This window comes from Acanthochromis polyacanthus, chromosome 7, assembly GCF_021347895.1.
Source record: "Acanthochromis polyacanthus isolate Apoly-LR-REF ecotype Palm Island chromosome 7, KAUST_Apoly_ChrSc, whole genome shotgun sequence".
In the NCBI taxonomy this organism is placed as follows: Eukaryota; Metazoa; Chordata; class Actinopteri; family Pomacentridae; genus Acanthochromis; species Acanthochromis polyacanthus.
The window spans coordinates 35,649,851-35,665,874 of NC_067119.1; the positions used below are offsets into that span (position 1 = coordinate 35,649,851).

Consider the following 16,024-nt stretch of genomic DNA (forward strand, 5'->3'; position numbering starts at 1 on the left):
TAAAACAGAAAAAAGGCATGAAACGTGTGGGAATCGGAAGCTCCGTGTTGTCTCTCTGCATCAGCTTTGCGCTTCACGTCACAGGCATAGCACATCCGGTGGAGTGACACGTCAAAGTAAGAGCGGTAATTTCACAATAAAACTCTCTATATTAAAATACATTGAAACGCGCCTGAAAGGCAGAACACTTTATTTTCCAAAGTTACAGGGAGCCGCATGCGGCTCCGGAGCCGCGGGTTGCCGACCCCTGGTCTAACCTGAGCAACAGTCTGCAGCGTGGTCAGCAGCATAAAGATTTTCACAATAGAATTCTCTTGTCTCTCTCCTTTAATATACTCTGATGTATCTACTATACATTACAGGAGAGTTTGATGGCCTTCTGCTGGGTGACAGGGGTTACCATGACAACCCAGGCTGATGACCTCATACCCTGACCCTGAACCAGGCCCCCAACAGAACTTCAACTGGACTCACTGCAGGACCAGAGCCCAGGTGGAGATGACCATAGGCCTGCTGAAAGCCCGTTTCCAGAGCCTACGTCTCCTCAGGGTGACCCCTGAGAGGGCCTGTGATATTACTGTGGCATGTGTTGTTCTTCATAATATTACCACTATTAGAGGAGAGCAACACCCTGCCCTACAAACTGAAGACCCAGATGATGACCTCATCCACCTGCAGCTATCCAGGACAGCAGAGCAGTCAGAGACACCGTATGCAATAATCACTTTAGAGTTTAAGTCACCATCATCACCACCACAGCAAATAAAGACATGATACACATTTCATTTGGTCTTCTTTATTTCTTACAAATAAAAGAGATAGTACAGTTCATGTTTCAGTAGTTAACATAATTCACCTGTGACCATCACCCACCTCTAACTTGTGCTCCAGTATTTCAATTTCCAGATGTGCCCTCCTAATCTGTTTTTTGGATTTTTCTCAGCAAATGCAGTTTGTAAATCTGTTTTACTGATAACTGGGAATACATAGAGGACATTAAATTATACAGTTGCACATGAATTCCACAGAATGAACCTCTGGTGTTTCCTGAACATCCATCTCACTGTGTCAGTCTGTGCAGTGGAAGTTAAGGAACCATCCTGCTGCTGTCCAGCCATGCTCTGTTAAAAAGGATGAGAATGTGCAATACTTCAGTGTAGGCTAAATGTCACACTCTATATTCCACCCAAAATGTGAATGGGAAGAGAAATATCAGTCACATACCTCTGTATGGCTTTCTGGATCCCCCTCTGTAAAGGCAGTAGACACAGTTTCATTCTCTTCATCCTAGATCAGTGACATGTTTCAGTACATTTAAACTACCATTTGGATAAATCTTTGGAGTGTTGCCTACTTACAGTTACAAGGTCTGTTGTGGTGCGAAGGGGCCAAAAGACAAAAAAAGACACAAAAGAGAACTAAATAATCATATGTACATATATATATATATATATATATATATATATATATATATATATATATATATGCATCCATGACCTTTTATACCACCGTTTTACAGGCATCTGCTTTCTTTCTGTTGGCTGAGCAGAAGTCTATGTTAGTTTAAATAGGCTTAATTATTTAACAGGACATGATATGGATGCAGACATTTAGGCTATGTGTGGATAAAACAACTGCACAGTCAAACAGCCACTTAATATTTAGGATACAATGTAAAACATGATCAACATGAGATAATGCCGAGGTCTGACCTGTTTGAACAATGTTTTTATATTTCATCTTAAGCTGCTGCCCCGTGCGCTTCTCCCCTGCGAGATTTCACCTAAATGAAATAACTTACTTGGCTACCATTCAGACAGTTATTCCCTGTAATATTATTACGATTACAAAGGACTACATTTAAACTTACGTATTGATCTGGGCAGCAGTGTTCTCCACACCGTCTCCCTCTCTTTTGCAGCTGCAGCGGTGTTGCACTTCTTTCTAAAAACGTGTTCAAACTCGCCGTATCAGCGCGTTAAAAACTTCCAGTTCAAAAACGCAGCCTTTCGCTTCCCCGTTTCCATGGTGACTCGTCGAATCGGGGTTCCATTGATGCTGTCTTTTCAGAGTTGCGGTGCACGCGCTAAACTCCGGCTCAACCTACTCCGAGTTAATTAAACCAACTCAAATCAGCCGTTGTGAAACCGAAAACTCAGAGTTTTCTATCTCAGAGTAGATCAACTCAGAGTTGAGGATGAAACTCAGAGTTTCTTGAACCTACTTCGTGAAACAAGGCCCAGGTTGGTTCACACCTGGCTCCAATTAGCTCTTGAAGAAGTAATTGGCCTAGGGGTTCACATACTTTTTCCACCCTGCACTTTGAAAGTTTACCTGTTGTGTTCAATAAAAACCTATACATTTTTTGTGCTGTACTATTTAAGCAGACTGTCTAATTATATGACTTAGATGAAGATCAGAACATATTTTTTGACCAATGTATGGAGAAATCCATGTAATCCCAAAGGGTTCACATACTTTTTCTTGCAACTGTAGATGAAGTCCTGTGGCCTGACCCAGTACGGAGAAATGATGCTGTGGCAGAGTAATGCTCTTCTTTTCTTTGTACTTCATTTGTACATTTTTTGTGCTTTATTTTTACGTACAAGTGCTACAGGTAAACGCACAGGATTTCTTTTTTTTGCAAATTCTTTTTTCTATGTACAAGTGTTACAAATGTCCAGGTGTTTTATTTTGCAACATGCATTTAGCCTAAATAAACATACATTTCTACCGCTTCATGTCCTGAGCATTGTGTTTTCCTTTTTTCTATGTAGTGTTTAGTGACTGCTCAGTAGAGTATTTAATTTAGATTGACTTGAGGCATGATTTGACAGCATAGTTCAGTTTTGAGCACAGATTGAACTGTTTTGGGGTGAAAGTTTGGTTTTGCAAGAAGAGTCAGGGGTTTTGTGAATGTAGCTGGGTCATTCCATGTCAAATCAACCAATATCCAAAAAAGTTCCAGCAGCATCACCTTTGATTTCCACCATATTCAGTCTGTTTCATACCTACCAAAGGAAGGTAGGAAACAGGTTCTCTGTAATATGTGTATGTATTTTGCTTTTACACCCCATTATATGGGGGTGGGTTTAGGCCTACAATTGATAGCCGTCATTCTTGAAATATAACAGCTAAAGGCCTGAAATTCACAGGATCATCTCATTTTTCACTACTGATTACAAAACAGACTTTTAGCCCTAGCCTGAGTGTGAAAATTGTTTTGGAGGGTTGATTTCTTGAAAAAAACTGAAAATCTTAATTTCGCCCATGTCTTTATAGCTTTCTGTATGCCATTTAAATCAATAAATTATGACTCATAGTATTTAATCATTGAGTATGGGTCTTGACTGACATTTTAGAACCACTGTTGAAGTACTCAGCTGTTTAGTTTGTCTGCAGGACCTATTTTAATTAGGGACGAATCTGGAATTTTGTGAAATTCAACCATATTTTTCACCATGTGTGATAAATAGCACCACTCTGAAACTTTTAGCAGTATTCCAGTAATAAAAAATTTGAAATATTGAATTGGTGTTCTGGCTCCTTCATATAGAAAATCTATGTCAAACAGGCTTTACAGTGGCTCAGAAACAAGGAAGACTTCATAATCAGAAGAGCGGACAAGGGGGGAGCTACTGTGGTGTGGGGTAAGCATCAATATATACAAGAGGCCCTCAGACAACTCAAAAACACACACTATTTTAGTCCTCTCACAATCTGCCCCAGTTCACAGATAAGATCTGATCTGCTATGCATCTTGGACCATGCCTTGGAGCATAATTGGATTAATTCCGATGAGTACAAGTTGTTGTCACCCACCAATACTAAAATGGCTACTTTTTACTTATTGCCAAAAATTCACAGAAATCTTCATGATCCTCCAGGAAGACCGATCATAAATGGAATTGATACCATTACTGAGCCCGCATCAAAATATATTGATTTTTACATAAAGCCTTTGACAGTCCCTGGACTCATATCTACAGGACACAAACCATGTTTTAAATATCCTTGGCGAAATGAACTACAATTCAAATTATTTTCTTGTCACTATGGATGTGGAGGCGCTGTATACAAACATTGACCACCCTGGGGGACTCCTGGCTTTACAACACTATTTACAAAAAAGGCCCAATAATCAAAACCCTCCCACTGACTTTACTGTCAATCTGACTCGCTGGACATTGAATAATAATATCTTCTTATTTCAGGATAAGCTATACAGACAAATAAAAGGGACTGCAATGGGCGCTGCGTATGCATCAAACTACGCTAGCCTCTTTTTAGGATTCTGGGAAGAACGATATGTGTTGAATCCCACAAATCCCTTCAGACAGTACATTCACTTCTATGGCAGATACATAGATGACCTATTTTTTGTCTTCTCTGGCTCTGCTCAACAGTTAAAGGACTTCCATCATTACCTAAATGGCACCAATCCTAACATCAAATTGACCCTGGAGTTCAGTCAGACGTCCATCAATTTTCTGGATTTGAACATCTACGTCGACACGGATGGATCTCTCCGTACCACAATCTACAGAAAACCAACAGACAGAAATACTATCCTCAGAGCTGACAGTTTCCACCCATCCAGCCTTATTTCCAACATTCCCCTTGGACAGTTCCAGAGACTCAAGCGCATATGTAATACAGACTCAGAATTTCAGGAACAATCATATAACATGTACAGGCGCTTCAAACAAAGGAGCTACAGCAACAAAAAAACATTAAATCAAGCACTTTTGAAAACTAACTCGATTGAAAGAACACATCTCTTTAAGCCTAAGTCCAGGCAAAGGGGTGATTACAGCATATTCTGCTCTCTCCAATACAGCAGTCAGTCATACAAAATTAAAAGGATCATTCAGCGGAATTGGGATATCCTGCGGAGTGACCCCTCCATCTCTCCAGTCTTCTCCAGACCTCCACAATTTGCGCTTAAAAGGGCACCTACATAATGTGGCATGTTAGAGAGATGGATGCTCCCACTGCTGCCTTGTCTTTGGATGCAGAGAAGGCATTTGACAGGGTGGAGTGGGAGTATCTTTTCTTGGTGTTGGAACACATGGGTTTTGGAGAAGGTTTCCTTAAAACACTGCAGCTTCTGTATAGGAATCCCACTGCATCAGTTGTGACTAATGGATACATGTCCCCATTTTTCAAGCTAGGAAGAGGAAGCAGACAAGGAGATCCATCCTCACCAGCTGCATTTGCTTTAGCTATTGAGCCTTTGGCTATCGCCATATGTAGTAATCCTAATTTTACAGGCGTACATCTCGGGGCAACAACACATAAATTAATGTTGTATGCTGACGATATATTGACAATCGTCAGTAATCCGGAAACATCAGTGCCAACTTTGCTATCTATTATTAATTCCTTTTCTAGACTTTCTGGATATAAAATCAAATGGGCTAAATGTGAGGGCCTCCCACTAACCGCTTACTGTCCAAAATCATATTTTCAAACTCCACAAAATATCAAATGGTCAAACGAAGGTCTAAATTATTTGGGAGTGTTACTTCCCCCAGATTTATCAAATATCATCAAATTAAATATAGAACCATTATTTATTAAACTTGAGGAGGATATTAAAAGATGGGAACGTCTACAACTTTCCTTGTGGGCAAAGGCCAATATTATAAAGATGTCAGTTCTACCAAAATTTAATGATATTATGCACTCACTTCCTATAATAATTCCAACTAAATACTTTCATAGATTCAATCAATTATGTCGCCTGTTCTTGTGGAATGGTAAAAATTTGGGTTCCAAATTTGTTGTTGTATCATTATGCATTTTGCCTGCGTCATCTCGCTTATTGGGCCCTTCCACCAGAACGAGCTCCACCCTGGTATGAACTCGAAGCTCATGTATGTCCCACACTACCACTGGTCTCTTACTTGTCTGCTTCCTTACCTGTAAATGCTCGTACACACCCCATTTTAACTTGTCTTAAAACAGTATGGCAGAAAGTTGCAAAAATACTAAACTTCGACTATTTAAAATGTATGTCGTTGAGCATATGGTATAATCCTTCTTTGTGCATTGGTAAGATATCCTTCTGTTGGGGGGAATGGGTGAGAAAAGGTATACGAAGACTTGGTGATCTCTTTAAAGATGATCAGTTGAAATCATTCAATGAGTTAATGGATGAATTTAAACTTCATAAGCATCAATACTGGCATGATGCACAAATTCATAATTTACTAAAATCAATTTTTAAAAATCAGGTTCTCCCACAGAAGGATGTATTACCCTCATTAATTTTGTCTCGGTTGGGCAAAGGGCATGAAGTGTCATTCTATTACTCACTTCTACTGAAGAATGTTAGCTCTACTAGTGCTCTTAAAAACGCATGGGAACATGATTTAAAAAGCTCTTTCACAGATAAGCAATGGAGTGACATATTAAGCAGTCTTAAAGGTATGTCACAAAATATGAGGACAAGACTAACTCAGTTTAAAATTATTAATAGAGTATACTGGACACCATCTAAAATGTATCATTTAAAACTTAAAGATGACCCTTCATGCTGGAAATGCACAGAGAATGGTACACTAATTCACATGTTGTGGTATTGTTCCAAAGTGCAAGATTTTTGGAATGCTGTACATGAATCCATGAACTCCATTATTAAGTTAAACATTCCTTTCTCTGCTCATTTGTTCATTCTGGGAGACCTGTCAATGCTAAAGGGACTCATTTCTAAAAACAGCCTTGAATTTGTTCAGACTGCATTAATGGTTGGAAGAAAGTTGCTAGTATAACAGTGGAAATCTAAATTTACACCATCAATTTCAGACTGGTACAGCTCATTATCCATGGTTGCTGCCTATGAGCATATTTCTCCCTCTACAGTGGAGGAAAACATAAATTGAAATGGGATGCCTTCCTACAGCATATACAGTGCCTTGTGAAAGTATTCGGCTCCCTTGAACTTTTCAACCTTTCGCCACATTTCAGACTTCAAACATAAAGATATAAAATTTTAATTTTTTGTCAAGAATCAACAACAATTGGGACGCAATCGTGAAGTGGAATGAAATTTATTGGATATTTTATACTTTTTTAACAAATAAAAAACTGAAAAGTGGGGTGTACAATATTATTCGGCCCCTTTACTTTCAGTGCAGCAAACTCACTCTAGAAGTTCAGTGAGGATCTCTGAATGATCCAATGTTGTCCTAAATGACTGATGATGATAAATAGAATCCACCTGTGTGTAATCAAGTCTCTGTATAAATGCACCTGCTCTGTGATAGTCTTAGGGTTCTGTTTAAAGTGCAGAGAGCATCATGAAGACCAAGGAACACACCAGGCAGGTCCGAGATACTGTTGTGGAGAAGTTTAAAGCCGGATTTGGATACAAAAAGATTTCCCAAGCTTTAAACATCTCAAGGAGCACTGTGCAAGCAATCATATTGAAATGGAAGGAGTATCAGACCACTGCAAGTCTACCAAGACCCGGCTGTCCCTCTAAACTTTCACCTGGAACAAGGAGAAGACTGATCAGAGATGCAGCCAAGAGGCCCATGATCACTCTGGATGAACTGCAGAGATCTACAGCTGAGGTGGGAGAGTCTGTCCATAGGACAACAATCAGTCGTACACTGCACAAATCTGGCCTTTATGGGAGAGTGGCAAGAAGAAAGCAATTTCTCAAAGATATCCATAAAAAGTCTGGTTTGAAGTTTGCCACAAGCCACCTGGGAGACACACTAAACATGTGGAAGAAGGTGCTCTGGTCAGATGAAACCAAAATCGAACTGTTTGGCCACAATGCAAAATGATATGTTTGGCGTAAAAGCAACACAGCTCATCACCCTGAACACACCATCCCCACTGTCAAACATGGTGCTGGCAGCCTCATGGTTTGGGCCTGCTTTTCTTCAGCAGGGACAGGGAAGATGGTTAAAATTGATGGGAAGATGAATGGAGCCAAATACAGGACCATTCTGGAAGAAAACCTGTTGGAGTCTGCAAAAGACATGAGACTGGGACGGAGATTTATCTTCCAGCAGGACAATGATCCAAAACATAAAGCCAAATCTACAATGGAATGGTTCACAAATGAACGTATCCAGGTGTTAGAATGGCCAAGTCAAAGTCCAGACCTGAATCCAATCGAGAATCTGTGGGCAGAGCTGAAGACTGCTGTTCACAAACGCTCTCCATCCAACCTCACTGAGCTCGAGCTGTTTTGCAAGGAAGAATGGGCAAGAATTTCAATCTCTCGATGTGCAAAACTGATAGCGACATACCCCAAGCGACTTGCGGCTGTAATTGCAGCAAAAGATGGCGCTACAAAGTATTAATGCAAGGGGGCCGAATAATATTGCACGCCCCACTTTTCAGGTTTTTATTTGTTAAAAGTTTAAAATATCCAATAAATTTCATTCCACTTCACGATTGTGTCCCACTTGTTGTTGATTCTTGACAAAAAATTAAAATTTTATATCTTTATGTTTGAAGCCTGAAATGTGGCGAAAGGTTGAAAAGTTCAAGGGGGCCGAATACTTTCACAAGGCACTGTATATGGAAACTAAATATGTAACCTTAGATGATTGTTTTTTTCCTTTCTTGTCTTGTCCCTTGTTTTTATGTTTTGTCATTTAATGTTGTAATGTATTGTTGTATTGTTTGTTGTTTCTGTTGTATCTATTTATTGTTGATTTAGTTTATTTTTTTGAACATGTATAAAACAAAATAAAAATTACAAGTATCAAAAAAATAAAAGGGCACCTACACTCAAAGATAAACTGGTAAAAAACTATCTTCCTGCTACCAAACCACAGACGTTTCTTCAAAAACCCATGGGAACTTACCAGTGTGGATCCTGTAACCATTGTTCACACATCAACAAATCCACCACCTTTAAGGATTCATCTGGACTCAAAACATTTCACTGTAAACATTTTGCTAATTGTAATTCTACTCATGTTGTATACTGTTTGGACTGCAAATGTGGTTGTTTCTATATAGGACTTACAAAAAGGAGACTGAAAGACAGATTCTCTGAGCACAAATATGCAATAAGGACTGTAAATCTTAATTACCCAATTGCTAAACATTTCAAAAGCTCTATTTGCTGTAACCCTAACCAACTCACTGTGATGGCAATTGAAGTAATTCCCAAAACTAACAGAGGTGGTGACAGACTAAGAACTTTGGCACAAAGAGAAACTTTTTGGATTGAAACTCTAAAAGCCACTGTGTTTCCAGGCCTCAATGAGGAGGTGGACTTTTCGGTGTTTTTATGAATGTCTGACTTTCTTGTTATAGGCTATGGGCCGAAGCCAAAAAACGTGTTATTCATTGATCCCCGCCGCGTAAGTAGGAATATTTTTCACAGCAGACAGATAAAATTATTCTAAGTATATCAGTAGTTGTTTCCAACTTCAGTTCGTGCACATTAATGAAAGAGAGCAAGCAATAACTTAATTTTGAGCAGGCAAACGAAGGGGGCTACTTACGTCATCTCCATGACAACCAGGAAGAAGCCGCGGCAAAATATGCTAACGCCGGCTTCGGAAAGACTTAAAATAAACAGAATACGTTTTTCCTCCGAATGAGCTTACAAGCTAGACTACATGGTCCTAATCATTAATTCCTAAGTGTTATGGTACACTTGCACGGCAAAATTAACGCTATTGTTTTCCCTGGCGTTAAATATCCAATGTTCTTTGATGTTCTTTGTCATATTTCACACTACATTATCTTTCCAATTCAACACAGCTGCCAGTATTACAGTGTCAAATGAACAATATTTAAAGCAGTTTTTATTTAAATACCAGAATGTCCAAATAAAACATACATTGTCTGTTAAACGTCTGTTAAATTGTCTCTGTGTTATTTATATCCCACAACATTGAGGTGTAACTATGGGCATAACTGAATTACAAGAATAAAACTGTGTACTCGATTGTTTTGGCTATTTTCAATGATGGAGAAGTCTCTTACCATGGTCTCTACTGCTGTGGTCCGTCCCTTGGTCTGTCCTCTCACTTGACCTCTGCACTGTAGTTCCACACACAAACTTACACACATACTGTACCCCCAGAAGAGCATCTTACACTGTGACCCCCCCCACGTGTTTGGCAGTATGTGGGAAGATGAAGTGCTGCATGCATTTAGTCTGTGACACAAAGTCTGCAGTAACACCTTTTTCACAGAAAAGCTGGGAGAAATTTGTCTATTGTGCCAAACAATGGGTTACCCTCAACACTGCAGAAACGCTTATTGCTGAAAAAGCATTTTCAGCATTTAATATCAGCAGTGAAGATGTCCCTGACGTGCCGAGCAATGTGGGATACCACAGAGAATGCTACAGTGCCTTCACAAACAAAGACCACAACCGAAGAGCAAACTGTAAGCAAGCCAAGTCAGCCCAAGAAAATGAAGGTTTGTATCAAATACATTATCTATATTGCAATACTGCAAGTATGATGACCAAATATGTTCAAGATGTGACATACTAACTCATTGCAAGCCAATACAGTTTTGACAACATGACACAGTTATCTGTGAACATACTAAAAAAAGATATGTTTCTCCATCTGAGTGAATGGAACAGCCAAAATTGAAAATTAATCAGACAAGATCACAGTGATGCAATGATCACATTTCTTTTACATGTACTTGATTGTAGTGCACCACCACAGCAAAAGAAAACTCTCCACAACATCAGAAGTATGTTTTTTATTTATTTACAAATGTTAGAAACAATGTGAATTTAGATCATTTCCATTTATTGATCACTTGTAACTTACATTTTAGTGCCATTACAATGTTCAGAAGAACCGCTGCCAGATACCAGTGATGGTGCTGCATCCAAGGTTCGGGTTCTGCGCTCTTCGAGTGGCCCAGAACAACCCAAAAGGGCTCCACACCTCCTGCCTGTTGCATGCCTGCTATGCAAGGAGAACAGATATATCAACATCTGGCACAACAGAAAGAGGGTTAAGGAAAAACTCTGTCAGTGTCTAACATTTACAGCAGGTAAACAGGGTTTATCTTTATGTGACCTTTTTTATGTCAAGCAATATGCCTGATAAAAATATCAGCTATATCCCTTATTTATGACAATTTCTTTTTTTTATTTTATAAATTAGTCATTTGTCTTTCTGAATACTTTACTATATACTCGGGTAAATACTAAAGAAAGACAAATGACTAAGTACTAATATTTACTGATAGTATTTACCTGAGTATAAACACCTTTTGTCACTGGCATTTCTTGCTGTTAAAAGAAAAATTTTGATGAACTGGAAAGTAAGAAAACCAGGATGCTTTTGTCTAGATTCATGGCTTAATGATTTTGCTGATCTGTTAACGATGGAGCAGCAGCTGTCCCCCTGATGGGAAACTTGGGAATCTGTGGTCATATGTTCAGGAATATATTAAAGAAAGACATTAGAATTAGCATTTCTTACCTTCTTGCTTTGTTTTTAATTTCTTTTTTATCTTTTCTCCTATTTACATAGATAAAAGAAATTATGATTCAATGCACACCATCTGATGAATGTGTGCTTTGACAGCTAATTTACTGCTCCGACATCTTTGTTGTTTTATCTTTGTCATTTTTTGTTGTACATAGTATTTGTACTGATCTGTTTGTGTATTTTTGTTTCAACTCCCTTTTTTTCTTTTTGCTGTTGCTTGGCTGATTTATTTGTGTGAATTGACTTTAATTTGTTTTTTTTCCTTGTTATTTGTGTATGTGTGTTGTGTTGTTTTAATCAAAAATGTAAATAAAAAATATATATTTACCTGAGTATAAACTTTGTTTACCACAGCAGATCAACTCCTTCATGCTGCTGAGGGGAAGAAGAATGAACACCTGTTGCTTCAAATCCATGGAAGAGATCTTGTTGCATCAGAGGCCATTTATCACTACAGTTGCTTCGCAAATTACACACGATACCTGAGAGGAACAAAGAGAGAGGTTTCTGAAGAGGCAAATCCGTATCAGGCAGGCTACAGACATTTCTGTCAGACAGTGGTGGAAGAGCACCTACTGGCAAACCGTGAAGTGTTGAGGCTTTCATGGCTAAATGACCTCTTTAAGGAAATTGTTAGAGATAAGGAAGGACTGGACATTTCGACTTACAAACAGAAAAAATAACACTTTACAGGTGCTTGACGGTGCAAGTTTGGCTGCCAAAACATACAGTTTTATGGTCCAAAAGCAGTTTGGACAAAGAAACAAAGGGGTGATGTGATGTTGGGGGGCTGGACTTGTGAAGAGTGTCACATGGACTCGATGTGTTTAGCTTTTAGTAAATTAAGAAATAAAAGATCATGACACATTCTCAGCTGGTTGTTAATAAGAATGTAGTTTGCACTTCTGAGCAGGATTTCCTCGGCCCTGCAGTGTCCGACGACCAGCAGACAGTTCACTTATTCCCGTAATCAAGGCTTCCTCAGTCCCATCCATGTCTTAAATTCCTTAAAGCAGCCAGAAATGACTTTGTCTATGGAGAGGACCTAACTGCTGAAGAGGTCATCCAGGATGAACCTGCACAGCCTTCATCAGACAGCAGTGACTGAGAGGAGGATGGCATGGAACCCACTCATTTAGGCCATCAACAAGCATAGGTTGGTTTGACATTTTTTAATCTATATTGTCCTTGTAATTATAGTTAAGTTGATGTTACACACCTTGCTTACCTGCATTTCACCATTCTACCTGGTTGTGTAGTGACAGTCTCTGACTTCTCCACAGACAGACACCTGTACCATTCAGCCATGCTACTGAAAGAGATCATAGAGACCAAGTGTAAAGTGACTCCAAAAATGCCCTGGCCACCAACATCACAAGACCTTAAGATGGACACTGCCTCCAGTGTTGCCGGTGCAAAGCACTAAAATGTGTGCAGGGGAGATGCACATGCAAACAGCACCAGCTACCATGCACAGACATGTGTGCATGTATTGACTGCTCCATTTCTGCAGGACATGAAACATAAGAGGAAAAAAAGAGAGCAAGCTTCATGGGCATGCTTATGTCAAATTTGTGGCTTTCATAGCACTTTTTTGTATAAAGTTCATCTTGTTCAAGTTCATTTTTTTCTCGTGTCAGTTAATTTAATGTCCATATGATAACCTACGCTTGTATATCCTAGTCACTGATGCACAACAACTGAAGCTCTAACAAAACTACAAACTTCATCTAAAAAATAGAAATTAATTAAATATGTATCAATAGCAAAGCTGATCAGATCGGGAAATCTAACTTGTTGGACATTAATTACTGCCACTTGTTATCTTAAACATCTGCAGCTGTTGTTCCTGGTGGATCTGGACATGCTACCTGCAGCGACGTTACGTTTCATTAAACATAAGCTTCGTTTGCACCCATTGCATAAACATTTCATATTAAAAATATGACATGATAATCGAATAATATCTGACCTTTTTCTCGTTTAAACGTGTTGGACATCCAGTTACTGCCGCTTGTTAGCTTAAACAACTGCAGCTGTTGTGACTGGTGACATGCTACCTGCAGCGACGTTACGTTTCATTAAACATTAACATTAATTTCGGCATTATAATGTGCTGTCAATATGCTTCGTTTGCATTGCATCAATTTCTCATAATAATCAAACGTTTCCACATGACAATAGAGTAATAATATAATATCTTACCTTTTCCTTCGTTTGCTTTCATCCCTTAACCAGTTGTGTTAACGTTGTGTTATGGCTTTACCAGAAGTACGAGGAATCTGATTGGCCAACTGAAGTCCACGAAGAGCTCTCATTGGTTTGTGGTTGCTGGAGCTAACAGCATATCCATTAGCTCGTGTGACGAATATATCAACGTTATTTATGAAAATGTGCAACTTTTGATGTTGGAAACATTAACTTATATGTTATATGATAATTTATCTACACAATACTAAAAAATCTGAAAATTACCGGCAGGGGATCAATTGTTTCGTAAACGAAAGCAGATAGACGTACTCGGCCCATCGCCTATTATTGTACTGCCTGTTAGTGATGTATTGTGTAGATTCTATTTCTCCAGGTTGAGGGGCGCTGTAGATTTATCTTATGCTGTACACAACGGTTCCATTTTAATGGCAATATGGTTATTGTCTATGATTACCTTTTTCTTCTGGTCTCTTTATTGTCAGTGTTTTTAAAATGTTGTTATTTCATTAGTGAGTTTAAGGTGATGTGGTCATGTGACCTGGTTCTCAGCCCGTATCTGGCACACCTGTGCCCTATTTCTGCATTATGTTCTGACGAAGGCCATGTAGTGGCCGAAACGCGTAAACTGCCGTCCAAAGTATTAATAAAGGACTTTTAGGAACTCGGAGTGCCTCGGATCTTTCTCCTTCTTCTTTTTCACACTTATTACCTGTTGAGGCCAATATACCCAGTCTGGGGACACCACAACTATTTATACCGATGTTGTACTTTAAGGGGAGGGTTTGGTACAAGTTCTGAAAATCTCTACCTCAGTCTAATAACTCTCTGCTCTTCTGTGTCTGCATGTAGTCTGACACTAAAAAAAGCAAAAATTCCCCATTCATTCAAGTCAACTCACTGCTCTTATCATGCACACATGTATATGCCAGGCTGAACTGATGAGACAGTTTTAAATATGTGTCCTTTGGCTAACATTAGACAAAAAGAATCTGATATGATGCAAATTTTTTCATCATTGAAAACTTCTCTTCTTTTTTGCTGGCACTGGTCAGTGACTCCGCATATGACAAGCTATAGATGTCTGTTTTCACAAAGGAATTTTGAAGCTTTATCTTTTATCTTTAGAATTTCGAAGCTTTATCTACTTTTCTTTAGGTGTAAGTTTTTCTTCAAAAAAACAAAACAAAAAAAAACACCCTGGAACAACTAGCCGGCCTTGTCGTGGCTCCAGGGCTTCATGGGAATGTTTCCAAAACTAACAAGCTAGAGTCTGTGAGTGCAGTATTTCAAACTATCTCCATATAGGCTTAGATGGAGTGTTGCAACCATCTTATCATATATAAACAACAAAGAAACCTGTATCCTGTAAGGGCCTATGACACTTTCTTTGCCCTAAATCTGGCAAAAATGATGGCCGAGGGCATTTTAGGCCTCCTTTTGGCCTAGATTTTCAGTATGAAGGTGACAGAACACCAATTCAATATTTTGAAGTTTTGACAATTAGTACACAAAGATTCTTTGCAAAAAGTTTCAGAGTGGTGCTATTTATCACACATGGTGAAAAATGTGGTTGTATTTCATGAAATTTCAGATTCGCCCCTAATTAAAATAGGTCTTGCAGCCACACTAAACAGCTGAGTACTTCAACGGTGGTTTTAGCATGTCAGTAAAGACCCATACTAAAGAAAGAAATGCTGTTTTAATATTTTTTTTAGATTAAAATGGCATACAGAGGCCTTTCAAACATGGGCGAAATTAAGATTTTTTTTTTTTTTCAGGAATTCCACCCTCCATAAAATTTTTCACACTCAGACTAGGGCTAAAAACATGATTGTTTTGCAACTAGCAGTGAAAAATGAAATGTTCCTGTGAATTTCATGCTTCTAGCTTGCACATTTCAAGAATTATGGACCTCTGAAGTATGTACCTGAATGACGGCTATCAGATTTAGGCCGAAACCTTCCCCCTTATAATTGGGCGTGAAAGCAAAATGTGTACACATATGACCAAAAACCTGTTTGCTATCTTCTTTTGGGACCTAATGGCACACTGAAACTGAATATAATGCAAATCAGAAATGGTGCTGCTGGAGCCATTTGTTGACTTGAGGTGGAATGACCCAGCTTGAAAATTTGGTTTTGTGTTCACAGTTTAGGGAAAAGGAGAGCAGCTTTCCAGGAATGTGTCTTAGCAATCGAGAAAAACTGTAAATGGCCACATTCTATGTTGTCATGATTTCTGATCATTAACAACTAATAAACAAATGCTGCAATTCTACAAAAAGTGTTGCATTTCTGATGGTGCCGTATTGTTGACAGCCTGCTATGTTTTCCCTACAGTGCATGTGCGAGAGGTCCTCGAAG

General features: G+C 38.9%; 1 protein-coding gene and 1 long non-coding RNA gene across 15 annotated transcripts in view; both read right to left on the reverse strand.

The window, feature by feature from the left end:
- fam189a2 (family with sequence similarity 189 member A2) overlaps positions 1–16,024 on the reverse strand; it is an 88,708-nt gene that overhangs the window by 11,286 nt on the left and 61,398 nt on the right. Inside the window, exons 11-13 of one of the 9 annotated variants that reach the window (XR_007943092.1) lie at positions 1,359–1,369; positions 1,225–1,287; positions 781–1,121 (exon numbers count right to left, since the gene is read on the reverse strand). The exons of 6 other annotated variants lie outside the window; for them this stretch is intronic. Coding sequence is in view for 2 of the 3 variants with exons in the window: in XM_051950696.1 (XP_051806656.1) it covers positions 1,361–1,369 (9 nt within the window). In the remaining variant the exon portion in view is untranslated. Of the gene's footprint in view, positions 1–780; positions 1,288–1,358; positions 1,370–16,024 lie in introns of those variants that run through there. 2 more of the 9 variants (XM_051950696.1, XM_051950697.1) reach the window with 2 other exon arrangements.
- Positions 10,693–14,890, reverse strand: LOC127534732 (uncharacterized). Of its 6 annotated transcripts, none has more exons than XR_007943099.1 (4): positions 13,926–14,888; positions 13,656–13,787; positions 11,779–12,762; positions 10,693–10,916 (listed from the first exon to the last, which is right to left on the reverse strand). It is a non-coding gene; the product is annotated as an uncharacterized LOC127534732 (long non-coding RNA). The 6 variants fall into 6 exon arrangements; XR_007943098.1 differs by having other exon boundaries at positions 13,656–13,806; XR_007943100.1 differs by having other exon boundaries at positions 11,779–11,932; positions 12,670–12,762; positions 13,656–14,653.